Source organism: Tachysurus vachellii, chromosome 25, assembly GCF_030014155.1.
Source record: "Tachysurus vachellii isolate PV-2020 chromosome 25, HZAU_Pvac_v1, whole genome shotgun sequence".
NCBI classification, from domain to species: domain Eukaryota; kingdom Metazoa; phylum Chordata; class Actinopteri; order Siluriformes; family Bagridae; genus Tachysurus; species Tachysurus vachellii.
Window position 1 is genome coordinate 7137017 of NC_083484.1, and position 14196 is coordinate 7151212.

Sequence of the window (14196 nt, forward strand, 5' to 3'; positions counted from 1 at the left end):
CTGTTACAGCGCTGTGGAGGAATTTTGGTCCACTCATCTTTGCAGAACTGTTGTAATTCAGCCACGTTGGAAGGTTTCATCTTAAGGTCATTTTTTAAGGCCTTTCCAGCATCTCAATAGGATTCAGGTCAGGACTTTGACTAGGCCACTCCAAAGTCTTCATTTTGTTTTTCTTCAGCCATTCAGAGGTGGACTTGCTGGTGTGTTTTGGATCATTGTCCTGCTGCAGAACCCAAGTTCACTTCAGCTTGAGGTCACGAACAGATGGCTGCACATTGTCCTTTAGGATTTTTTGGTAAACAGCAGAATTCATGGTTGCATTTATCACAGCAAGTCTTCCAGATCCTGGAGCAGCAAAACAGCCACAGATCATCACACTACCACCACCACATTTTTTGCTGTTGGTATGGTGTTCTTTTTTTCTGAAATACAGTTTTACGCCAGATGTAATGGGACACACACCTTCCAAAATGTTCAACTTTTGTCTCATCAGTCCACAGAGTATTTTCCCAAAAGTGTTGTGGATCATCAAGATGTTTTCTGGCAAATCTGAGACGAGCCTTTATGTGCACATTTCTTGGAACTCTGCCATGCAGGCCATTTTTCACACAGGGCCATGTGGGTTTGGATTTTGTTTTCCCTTAATAATAAAAACCTTCATTTAAAAACTGCATGCTGTGTTTACTTGTGTTATCTTTGACTATTATTTAAATTTGTTTGATGATCTGAAACATTAAAGTGTGACAAACGTGCAAAGAAATAAAAAAATCACTAAGGGGGCCAACACTTTTTCACACCACTGTATATCTATCCCAGAAAATGCCCTGAGATGATATGAGGAAGAAACCTTTAGAGGAACCAGAATCAGAAGGGAACCCATCCTCATTTGGGTGACACTGGACAATTATAACCCGAGATATGCTTGACTCTGCAATGCTTGTCATGTAATTTAATTTTTGATAAGTCTGACAAACCCAGCTGTACTTTGCTAACAATTACAGCTTGGAGATGCACGCCAAGCCTGTTCAGATAAGTGTCACACACATTGAACTGAAGGATATAATTAAATAGACAGAATGGAGTTTTTGTTGGAGGACAGTAACAAAGTGATTCACTTAATGCTGCTTCACCTTTAACCTCAGACATCAGCTTAGGGAACTGTGTTTGGTAATCATGATCATTGCCATTTGCGTCACTCTTGAGGACCTCTGTGTAATTTTCCTTTGACCTTTGAGATCAGAGTAGGAAGTTCTCCGACCTGTGAAGGAGTTGAGTCAGGATGCAATACAAGGTACCATCATGATGTGTTACGATGGCAAGGAGGTGTGTCTGAGAGATAAACGTTTGTCTATCATTCTCATCAGGGCAGAATAGCCCCTTGGTCGTCCTTTTCGAACCCCACAGAACAGGTGGGGGTTCAGGCTGAACTGTTTTGATTGACATGCTGTTATTGCACTGGAATCAAGGGAGAATTTTTAATCACTTTGTGACACACAGGTGTGAACGTCTCTTTCCCTCCCACCCTCTTTCAGCTCCATCTGCGGTGCTGGCAGCTGCCTGTGTAGAGAGAGAAGTGCACACTTTCCCATTAGCAGATTTTTGCACCCCATTCCCTCCTCTCTTGGCCAATTCATTACCACATCCCCCCCAGGAACCTCCCTCCCTCCATTCCACCAACCCCTCCATCTTGCTTCCCTCCATAGGAACTCATTACCATTCATGGTATTTCTGGACAAAGATATTCTCCGAGGACGGCTCACTCTAATTATCTGCCTGACTGTTATTGAGAGCTTTGATTAGGGGCTGTCACTATGAGTAACAGGCAGCAGGTAGAATGGGGAAGAAGAGAGGCGGGTAGTCCATAGGGGTGTGCTACTTGCATTCATTCCTTCCTGTCAGAAATGAATTAAATATGGAACATAAAGCCTTTTTGGCCACTTTGCAATGTCTTTTGAGTCTTTTTCCTGTGGAGAAATAAATATAAAACACTCGCGCTCTCTCACCTTCTCTTGCTCACTCACTGCCTGCCTTTTTCTCTTCTTCTTCTTTTTCCAAATCTATAGGTAAACCTGTGATGATAATAACTGAATACATGGAAAACGGATCACTGGACACATTTCTGAAGGTGAGTGTTTCTTGTTCACGTTTGCACTGGAAAAAACAAATAAGGAAATGCAGACAATGAATAAAACAACAGTAGCTCATCATCCATCAACATAACAACTACTGGTGAGACAATTAGTGACCGATGTTTTTGTATACTGTATAGCAACCGGTTTCTCTGTTGTGGCAAGTTGTAAACGTTATGTATAACCTGAGCAGTGTGAAATGCTGAGATTTAATCATCACTGAAGAAGTACAACGTCTGAGTGGAAGCTGTATTCAGAACATATTCTATATTTCTCATGGCCTATTCAAGGCTTTCATTATTCCTTCATGTTTATGAAAGACAATGCAGACAGAAATCTGGCTTAGGTCAGACGATCAACAAACAGAGGCAAGATATACGAGATACTAGACAAAGGCAAAATATGAGAATCAAGACCCGGGTAGAAGTCATTAACCCAGAACATCAGACATTCTGACGTAAGGTTGAGTTGTACAGAACAAAACTGAATATTTATTTCATAGGCTGGAAATGAAAGTCTCTTTATAAAAAGCGAGGGTGAGATTGTGTGTGTATGTTAGGACTGGTGATTAGGGGACCATGTTGGCCATGTGTAGAGGACATTGTGGACGGGTAACACGTTAAATATACAGTAAGTGTTTGTGAATTAACAATAAGTCAACAGCAAAAAAAGCCCCTTTGATTAGGAATTTATTCCTGTTCACTATTAAGGCAATGACCACAAATTGAAATTAGTTAAAAATTACAGGGTTCAGAACATGAGCGTTATTATAGCAGTTAACTGCTATAATAGAAATTTGTCAGCACAAATTGTAGAGCTGTTATAGAGGTGTGTAACCTTTTAACTTTATGTAGTTATTTCCCGCTGTATTATAGTTAGATGTGTTCAACAAAATGTTAACAAATTAGACAAGCTACACCAAATGTGACCAGGATGAACTAAGTACTGAAAATAAATGACTGAATACATTAAACACTTAAACTTTAGCTCCTGATTCCCACAACTACGTTAGCGTGTCATCAACATTTCTATTTTGAATTTATTTAAACAAATATTATAACGAAGAATTCATATCAAGCCAAAGAAAAAAGGAGACAAAAGCAACAAGGGAATGCTTCCTACAGTATTTTGGGTGACACCCATTGGGGAGATCATAAAAGTTTAACAGCCAGACAGAGAAAAGGTAAAAATAAGAATTAAATGTTAAGAAACTATGTAAGCATTGTAAGAATTCTGATAGAGAGACTGGATATGAGGAGACGGTGGGGTTAGAATAATGACAGCAGTTTTTGAGAAGTTCAAATCTGTAGGGAATCCAGATAAAATTATTTAAGATTCATGGTGTATCTCCTAGACAAAGAAGCTGACAGTCAGAAAGAAGAGATTGTTGTCTGGTGACAGCACACAATACCTTTAAAGGGTGTGTACTGTGATCACAGTAAAAGCAGGGATTCTGACAGTTCTAGCTATGAGAACAATACTAAAGGTTAGAGCCAGCAGGTAGCATCTCTGAGTCTCGCTAATGCTAAAAGGAAATTCATTCCATCTAACACAGACATACGTAGACATGTATAGCATTTAGGAAGACATATAAACGTATCTATCAAGATACTGATCTATGTGTATGTGTTATAATGTTTTGTAATGTTTACTCTATATATAAGCCATACATATGGGGATGTGGTAGCTTAGTGGTTAAGATGTTCCACTACTGATTGGAAGGTCATGAGTTTGAATTCTACAGTACGTCCACCAAGCTGCCACTGCTGGGCCCCTGAGCAAGGCCCTTAACCCTCAATTGCTCAGCTGTATAAATTGAAATAAATGTAAGTCACTCTGGATAAGGGTATCTGCTAAATGCTGTAAATGTAAATATGCTATTGCTGTATTTTTTCCTTTTTTGTGGGGTGTGTAGAAACATGATGGCCAGTTTACAGTGATTCAGCTTTTGGGCATGATGCGAGGTATTGCTGCTGGGATGCAGTATCTTTCTGAGATGAACTACGTACATCGAGACCTTGCAGCAAGGAACATTCTGGTAAATGGAAATCTGGTGTGTAAAGTATCAGACTTTGGACTGTCCCGTGTGCTTGAGGACGACCCAGACGCAGTGTATACTACTAGGGTGAGCCACAAGTTTATTCTTCTCTTTCTTTTTTTTTATCTAGTATAGATTTTCTTGTCTTTCACCTGTCCTTGTCTTTTCTATTGTCTTGGAAAAAAAACACCCTAATCCAGGAACATCACAGCAAAGGCTTATTTTAGAATTCTAATTATCATTTAACGCTGCACTCTCCTCCCCGGCATAAATGAAATGAAACAAAGATGAAACAAAATTGAAAGGCGGACTTGATCTAGTTATATAATGAGAAGTAGGTCAGTAGTGTGTTTGATGAAAACTTCTAGGATGGCAGTGGTGATGGTAGGATGGTGGCGGATAACTTAGCATTCACTTAGAAGGACAGAAGAACACAGTGAGAGAGAGAGAGAGAGAGAGAGAGAGAGAGAGAGAGAGAAAGAACTCATTCTCTTCAGAGATGTTTTATTAAGCTGCATCACTAAGCTGTCCATCATATCTACATTCATCCGTATATGCTTTCAGGCAAACAGCCACTAGTGACCTAATTTCTCCTCATCACCTGGATCTAGTTATCGTTTTACTTGTATTTTATATTCATTTCACCCAAGATAGATTTTCGGTGCAAAAGAATAATTAATTTAGAAATTCTTCATGCCTTTGCTGGTAATGAACTGCACAACCTTTTCCCAGCATGCATAGCGAGAATAATCTCCATGATCGAATGCATGTTACAGTGCAACATTGGAAAATGCATTCAGATGTGCAGAGTTGTGATTAAAGTAATACCCACCAACTGGGTTCATTAGTAATAGGACCAATCAAAGAAGACCTTTTAATTTCTTCAATTCTTTATAAGAAGGAATAGATAGAATTTACGTATTATCAATCAGCCTGATTGGATCAACAAACTATCTAATCCTGAGTGATAAATAAAGGGAGTGAAAATATGATCTAATTGAGAAAGTGATGAAAGAGACACCATGCAGAGTTCAAGCGATATCGAGTGGCGTCAAATTAGGTTTAATATGACAAATGAGAGTAGTGCTATATACCTGGCTCCAAAAGGTTTAAAAGATATAGTGAGTGTGTAGTGAACAAAAACTCATAGGCCACTTTATTAGGAACAACAGTTAATTTATGCGATTTTTCAAACAGCCAATCATTCAACAGTAGTGCAATGCATACATTCATAGGCTTCAGTTAATGTCCACGTTAAACATCCGAATGGTGGAAAATGTGAACTTCTCCTTTTGTGGTATTCCTTTGAACACTCACTTCAGCAAGGCTTTTTCACCTGCAGGACTACCACTTACTGGATCTACAGTATTTTTGTTTTCCGCACCATTATGTCTTTAACTCTAGAGACTGAGGTAATCACATACTGTAAGATCAACAGTTTTTAAAATACCTAAACCAGCTCATCTGGTGCATGATCTGTGCTATGATCAATGTCACTGAGATTAAATTTTTCCCTTTTCTGATATTTGATGTGGACATTGAGTAAAGTCTTGAGTCTTGACCGGCATCTGCATGATTTTATGTATTACACTGCTACCTCATGACTGGTTGATTTTTTTATGAATTTGCATGAATCAGCAGGGGTTCAGGTGTTAATGATATTGTGATAAGTGACTATTGAGATATACCAGGAGTTATTTTATATTCCAAGCAAATCATAGTTTCTGATATTCCTGATATTTAAACTTTTTTGTGGTTTCGGGTTGATCTATTGATGCTGGATTTTTTTTTTACAGGGGGGAAAGATTCCTATCCGGTGGACGGCTCCAGAAGCCATCGCGTACAGGAAGTTCACTTCAGCTAGTGATGTGTGGAGTTACGGTATCACCATGTGGGAAGTAATATCTTATGGGGAGCGGCCATATTGGGAGATGTCCAATCAGGACGTGAGTATAATCAAATCACACGTTCTACCTACAGTGCGGTCGAAGTGGTTTGTAGAAGAGAAATAATATAGAATATAGATATATAAGTCTATAGAATGAACATTTACTGTAGCAGAGCATTAAGCAATCTTAAACCCTGAGAGACATTACGTGCTGCTACCCCCACCTTCTCTCTACCTCTTTCTCAAGCTTTATTACTCTATTACAGAAAGGTACTGTATACACTCAGTTTAGTTACTGCATAGCCAGCTCTCTCTCACTGATCCTTCTGTGCCTTGTCATATAAACTTCAAGGGGTTCAACCATCAGCCTGCAGAATTTCTCTGCTGAAGCACTTTAATTCCCCTGACAGCGCTTTCCCTAAAGACTAAGAACTGACTCTTGCAATCTAAACCAATTAAATACATCTGCTGGAAGAACATTGCCAGGTTTCTGTTCATAGACTGCTTTATAACAACAGAATTGAAATCCATCGTGCCTAGCTCACTGCAAAGTTTCCACATAATAAACCTTTTGATTTCTTTATTTCTACCATGGAAAGCAAGGCTCTAACAGGATGTTGGGACCAACCAAATTCAGGAAATTAGACAGTATGGCTAACATGCAACAGTATAGTCAGGACACTAGCCTGCCTCTATACCTGGTAAAAGTGGCACAATAAAAAGATTTGTGGAAATTTAGTTCACAGCATAAAGGAAACCCATCTGTTCCTTTCCTTTTTCATGGTAACAACATCCACGCTGTATATCTGTGTATCGGAATCAGTGGTCCTGTAGGCAGAGGAGATAATTGCTAGCTTTGCATGAAACTGCTGTATTTTGTATGTAATGGTTCTGGCAATAAATTCTATTAGCAATTATGCTAAAATAAAGAGAACAAAAATCACTAAGTTGCATAAGCACTATATTTAAAAGTACAGTATAAAATAATATGTAAATACAAATTACTTAATCATTTATTTTACCTTAGCTCTTTCTGTTGCTCCTCTTCAGGTGATAAAGGCAGTAGATGAGGGCTACAGGCTGCCAGCACCAATGGACTGCCCTGTGGTGTTGCATCAACTCATGCTGGACTGCTGGGAGAAGAACCGCAGCGATAGGCCTAAGTTTGGACAGATTGTCATCAATCTGGACCGGTTGATCCGCAACCCCAGCAGCCTGAAACAGCTGGCCAACAGCACTGTCTGGTGAGAAAACACTGATATGCTTTTTAGATCAGGTTTTGGTCAGAGATATATTTTAAAACTCTTATCTATCGTATAGATTCCTCAATGACCTAGAGTTTCATTCACTTGTATCACCACCTGTAGTGCCTTCCAAAACATGCAAGTTGCCCCATACTGTATGCACTTATGCATCCCATACCATCAGAGATGCTGATTTTTGAACTGAACACTGATAACACTGGAAGGTCTCCCTCCTCTTTAGCCCGGAGGACACGGCGCCTGTGATTTCCAACAAGAAGGTTAAATTTGGACTCGTCTGACCATAGAACACTTTTCCACTTTGAATCAGTCCGTTTTAAATGAGCCTTGGCCCCCAAGACATGACAGCGCTTCTGATCTATGTTCACATTTGGCTTCCTTTTGGCATGATAGAGCTTTAGTTGGCATCTGAAGGGTTGTGTTTACCGACAGTGGTTTCTGGAAGTATTCCTGGGCCTATTTAGTAATGTCATTGAGTGATGCAGTGTCGTCTGAGCATGAACCTTTTGATGATGTTATGCACTGTAGTTGATAATATTTGCAAAGCCTTTGCAATTTGACGTTGAGGAACTTTGTCTGCCTTTCTAAAACATCCCTTTTATAGCTTATCATGTTACGGACCTGATATCAATTAACTTCATTAGTTGCTAGATGTTCTCCCCGCTGAATTTTTTCAAAATTTCTTGCTTTTTTTTTATCCATTTATTGCCCCACTCCCAACTATTTTGAGACCTGTAGCAGTTTTAAAATGACCTCATTTAGTGGATAAAAGTGTAAAGTTAAAACTTTTTAGATATCTACAATATGTTCTATTGTCAATAACATACTGTGATTTGAAAGTCTTTTAGTTTTCATTTTATTCAAATTTAAAAAAGTCTCAATATTTCCAGAATTCGGGTTGTATTCTATAAAGGTTATTTTCCCGGTTAAAAGAATAAAAAAAAAGATAGAATTATTAAACATGGAATGTCTGCTGGAGGTATGGGACCCCTGAATCTGCTTGTAGTTCTTATAGTGATATTTATTACCAATACTAATAAATAGCGGGGGGCATGGTGGCTTAGTGGTTAGCATGTTCGCCTCACACCTCCAGGGTCGGGGTTCGATTCCCACCTCCACCTTGTGTGTGTGGAGTTTGCATGTTCTCCCCGTGCCTTGGGGGTTTCCTCCGGGTACTCCGGTTTCCTCCCCCGGTCCAAAGACATGCATGGTAGGTTGATTGGCATCTCTGGAAAATTGTCTGTAGTGTGTGATTGCGTGAGTGAATGAGAGTGTGTGTGTGCCCTGCGATGGGTTGGCACTCCGTCCAGGGTGTATCCTGCCTTGATGCCCGATGACGCCTGAGATAGGCACAGGCTCCCCGTGACCCGAGGTAGTTCAGATAAGCGGTAGAAGATGGATGAACTAATAAATAGCTGTGTTTTGTTCTCTTTCAGTAGAACTGAATTTTTAAGCAATATCTGAGCTTTCAATTTAGGTGGATGCTTTTAAGTAAATGTTTTTTTTTTCCCAGGTCACACACATATAACCTATATGTCTAATTGTGGTGTGTGTGCACAGCACCTATGACCATTACCATTACTTATGCATTTGCACATTTGTTAATCTTGTGATTTGTTGATTTACAATGCAGGTTTGCTAAATTAGGGCTCGGTTTCCTTTCTTTTCATCCATCAACCTTGTGTGTAAGATGTAATAGAGAGTGTGTGAATGGATGTTAGTATTGAACTGAAAACAATTAAAACTCAGAGATTGTGCAGATATGATGTGATGCTAGAATGGATAGGAACCAGGTGGATGACCAAATCAAAGTTTTCTGAGAGACTCCAGACTGGAAGCAGATGAAGGCCGGTTTGTTAGTTGGGCTACAAACCACCATCAAAGCACAACATGTCTGCTTTTACTCTCAGTCCAGCGAACAGCACAGGTCACTCTTGGTATTTGGACAGAGCAGAGTCTGAAATTCTCTTGATGTGATTGTGTGCATTTGTGTGGATGTGTGTTACAGGGATTACACTGTAATCAGGCATCCTTGCAGATCTGGAAAGCTGCATGTTCTGGCTGCTGATTAACTCTGACAAACCTTTCCAAGGCTTCTGTGAAAGCTACCTATGACACATACACACACAGACACACACATATACTCTATAGGGAGCTTTCTCCAGTTCATGCCTTTGTTGCTTTCTGCTTTGAAACTGGACACATGGCTGCATCACTTGCATACATGGCATCTTATTAACAACCGAATACTATAGAAAAAAGGAAATGAATCACTGTTAAATATAACCCAATAAAAATGTGTAAGCACATGCAAATAACATGCAGAGAATTTATTCTGCTGTGTAAATGCTAGGTTTGATTATTCAGTTTCAGATTAATTAACTTTATTGATTGTTTTATAAGGGCGGCATGGTGGCTTAGTGGCTAACACGTTCGCCTCACACCTCCAGGGTTGGGGGTTCGATTACCGCCTCCACCTTGTGTGTGTGGAGTTTGCATGTTCTCCCCGTGCCTCGGGGGTTTCCTCCGGGTACTCCGGTTTCCTCCCCCGGTCCAAAGACATGCATGGTAGGTTGATTGGCATCTCTGGGAAATTGTCCGTTGTGTGTGATGGCGTGAGTGAATGAGAGTGTGTGTGCGCCCTGCGATGGGTTGGAACTCCGTCCAGGGTGTATCCTGCCTTGATGCCCGATGACGCCTGAGATGCAGGCTCCCCGTGACCCGAGGTTGTTCGGATAAGCGGTAGAAAATGAATGAATGAATGAATTCCAAAAGTGGAAATACTTCATTAATTTTATGGCAGTATTATCCCTATAATATAGTATGTTATTATTTGTGGATGTTAATACTTGAATGTTACTGAAATTGTAGTTAATTGTAGTCTTAATTAATTTCACACTTTTTATACGTTTCTACACATTTCTATTTGGATGCTCAAAAGTCTATTATTTCATCCTGTTAATGACTGCATGCTATAAATTAATGGGCTTACACAAAATTAAGTTAAAGCATCCAATCAAATTCATTTCTTAGAAGAAATAAAAGGACTTATTGTTTTTTTATATAGATTAATCTTAGTATTATTCCTTGTCATCATCAGATGTCTGCATTTACTGTATTAAAACATCTTGAGATGCCCGGAACCAGTGACACATTATCTCTAGTTTCACTTAAATACAATTTCTCAGTATTTTTTCCAACCCTGCAGCACTCTAATATAACTGAATATAAAACATATTTTTATCATGGACACACAAATGTCAGTGCTCAGCCTCAAGAAACAATAAAATAACAAATGACAAAAAAAAATGAACAAACAGAAAAACAAGGAGCATTGGGTGGTTAACGTTAAGTTTGTAACAATGTTTGTATTAATGGCCAAATGGGGTCTTTCTGAGATGATCTCATCATATACAGTTGCAAGAAAAAGTATGTGAACCCCTTGGAATAAACTGGTTTTCTGCAGTAATTTGCCATAAAATGTGATCCGATCCTCATCTAATTCATAACACTAGACAAACATAATATGCTTAAGCCGATAACACACAAACAATGACTTTATTAAACACACCCATTAAACATTCACAGTGCTGTAGGAAAGAGTAAGTGATCCCTTGGTGTTAATAGCTGGTCAGACTTTTTTGGCAGCTTCAAAGGACCTCAAGTAAGCGCTTTTGGTAGCTCTGGATCAGACCTGCACAACGTTCTGGAGGAATTTTTGACCATTCCACTTTACCAAAACTTCTTTAGCTCAGACACATTTGTAGGATGTCTGGTGTGAACAGCTCTCTTGAGGTCATTCCACAGCATCTCTATGGGGTTAAGGTCTGAGCTCTGACTGGGCCACTCCAAAAGACGTACAGTATAATGTGTAACGGGTGCGTTCAATAAATACACAAGAGATTCAAATTGTTTGTGTGTTATCGGCTTAAGCACATTGTGCGTCTATTGTTGTGAATTAGATGACAAACGGATCACAATTTATAGCAAATAAAAATGCAGAAAACCAGTTTATTCTAATGGGTTCACATACTTTTCTTCGTATCATTTTATTGTCTGTTCTAAATATTACCCTGTACCCTGTATTAGTTACCCTGCTATTTAATTTTGCAGTTTCTAAAAACAAAGAAACAAATATATAATATAATTAGAATTGTTTTTTTTGTCAGTTTAAGGTGGCATGAGAAATGAATGACTTTATTCCTCCTCTACCCTCAGGGAAGACCCAGTAACTCCAGAGCCTGCATTCAGCACTGTGGCTGATTGGCTGGACTCCATTAAGATGAATCAGTACAAAGAACATTTCTCCAGTGCTGGCTATTTCTCTCTTGACTCAGTCCTGTATGTCAGTGTCAGGTTAGTGTCACAGCTGATGCTTGGTAAAGTATGGCCAGCTTTCTTAAAAACTAGCAATATGTTTAACTAGACTTTACATGTTGTATTGTATATGTGTGTATATTGCAAATGTGGCAAATTGTTTTTCTGCACAGACTCAATGAAGCATTTCGGCTTCTAATCAAACTTTCACAGTTGGTAAAGGTGAAGTGATTTCTGGCATTGAACGTGTGACTCATTATCACAGTAACAAGTCTCACAGATATTCAGTAAGCCTAAGAGATTCAGTTTGTAAACAGAATAAGTTGATGCTAAACCAAACAATTAGCAAACAAAACTGAATTAATCAGTGGTTATCTTAACGCTTACTATAAATGAATAATGATCAATATGAATGTTCCTCAAATGAAGTTATTGAGGTTTATCTCAACCTTATAAATTATGATGAATTCAGAATTCATTTGAAACATATAATATTTGACAGTGACAGTATTTTTTTTTTAAATATTAAACTAGATAAAGATAATCAGTCTGAACACATTTGGGTAAAAAATGCAATGCTAAAAAAAATCTATTGTAAATGTTATTATTTTTTATTACGTACAGTAAATTCTCGGTAATATGACTTTTAACAATATTAAAAAAAAGAAAAGAAAAAATGGTTCATTGGTTATTGAACATTTTAATGGATTTGAAAACTCTTTTTGATGATACCGTGCTGAACATTTTTTCCAGCATTAGACTGGAACTGTGTTAAGGTTTTGTTAACAGTGAGAAGGATACTCCACTACAAGCGTATGCCATGTGTAAAAAGTGCCAATGTGTTCTCGTTCTCAGGCTTAAAATCCCATTTCTCTTGTTATGGAAATCTCAACTGTATTTACTGCCATGTGTTTTTTAATGGCAGGAAATTGCTCAGTGTGTGGTAAAACAGTGTTAACAACTACTGAAACTTTCCCTTTAATAAGCAAAAAGACTTTCTTACTGCTTCTTTGTAATTTCACTCTTCCTGTGCGTTATTAGTGAACTCGGGAAGATGGGAGTTGTGTTGGCAGGCCATCAGAAGAAAATCCTCTCAAGCATTCAGTGCCTGCACGTACAGCAGCAGCAGCAGCAGCATCAGCAACAGGGAACCCACGTGCAGGTATAAATCTCCAGTTACGCCCTGCCTCCTCACTCCTAGCTCTATCATCAGACAGATGTGTCTTCCTGTCCACCACTCCAGCAAGCCACTCCACTATCAGCACTGAGTTCACCAACGCACATCGGCCTGCCTGTTCTGATTGGTGGCTAGGGTCAGTGGGGAACATCCGGGCATCTGGGCAGTTTTCAAGACAGAGACAGTGTGGAAGTGAGAAAATTGCTCTGTGAATTTAAGGAAGCACTGGTAAACCTCAGTGCAGAATACTTTTACTCTGATGTTCAACAGGAAGAAAATAGGACCACGTGTTGTAAAAAAAAAAAAAGTAAAAATAAAAAAAAAAAGCCTTCTGTTTTGTAGTAATGTGGTGGTCTGTTGACTTGATGCTTTTAGTGTTGATGTAGGTGGAGTTTGTGTACCACATTGGGATGGACTTCTGCTATAAGGCCATCTGTGAACTTATTTATGGTAGAGTAATAGTTTTTTCCAACAGGTGACAAAGCACTGGCCACACACAATCAGACAGGAAATGGATGCATTATTACTCCACATGCCATACAGTCTGTTGTCATGTGAGTGGAGTGCACAGAGACTCCTATTCAATGGGCCTGGCACAGGCCAAACTCAGTGGAGAGACAGAACCAAAGGGATACTTCAGAACCATTGAGGAAATATATGTCACCTGTCTACAAAGATTTTCTTCTTTTTTTGCTGAATTGACATTAAGAAACATTGATACTTTCACTGATACTGAGTTGGATGTGTCTTGTTATTTCATGTAATGTGGACATCATATTAACAGGAAGTGCTGCGTGTTCCCCTACTCACTCTTTGGCGAATCATCATGCAGTACTTTAGCCGCTGAAGCACAGAAATATTGTTGTTAACAAAATGATTTTTTTAGTCCCTGTGTCATGTGTCTCAAAATGCCATGTACATAATACTATGTACTTATTAAAGATAGACATGTTTGTGATCCAGGTACTTCAGAATAAACCTGCTCCAAGCCGGGGTTTGGTATCACACTCAAATTCCAATTTTATTAAGGTGAAAGAATGGAGAAAAAAAAGTTTAATTTGTACAGTATTGTTTAATGTGTGTTTGTACAGTCATGACTTTATGTCTCAAGTATTTTATTGGTCGTACAGTAAACTCAGACAAGGAGATGCCTCATTTTAAAATGCTTTGACGCTAGCTTTGGACAGAAAAGGAATGTGAATGTAATGGATGTGTTAGCTTTGTTGCAGGTCTGGAAAGCTAAACAGTTTCTCAGGATTTCTTTTTCGCATGTACATTTGGAAGGAAACAGTAAAGTTGAAGATCTGACAGAAAGCCTGAAACATCATCTTCGCACCCTCCAGAATTATTGGCATTCTTCAAAATGATTGGAACCTATCATAGTG

At 38.9% G+C, this 14196-nt stretch overlaps 1 protein-coding gene across 1 annotated transcript in view; it reads left to right on the forward strand.

The window, feature by feature from the left end:
- The window catches only part of ek1 (eph-like kinase 1), a 75543-nt gene extending 61586 nt beyond the window's left edge, over positions 1–13957 (forward strand). The window contains exons 12-17 of the mRNA XM_060861900.1: positions 2064–2125; positions 4045–4254; positions 5964–6113; positions 7106–7299; positions 11536–11673; positions 12676–13957. Of these exons, the coding sequence (XP_060717883.1) occupies positions 2064–2125; positions 4045–4254; positions 5964–6113; positions 7106–7299; positions 11536–11673; positions 12676–12802 (881 nt within the window). The 3' untranslated portion in view covers positions 12803–13957. The remainder of the gene's footprint in view (positions 1–2063; positions 2126–4044; positions 4255–5963; positions 6114–7105; positions 7300–11535; positions 11674–12675) is intronic.
- The last annotated feature ends 239 nt before the right edge of the window (positions 13958–14196 follow it).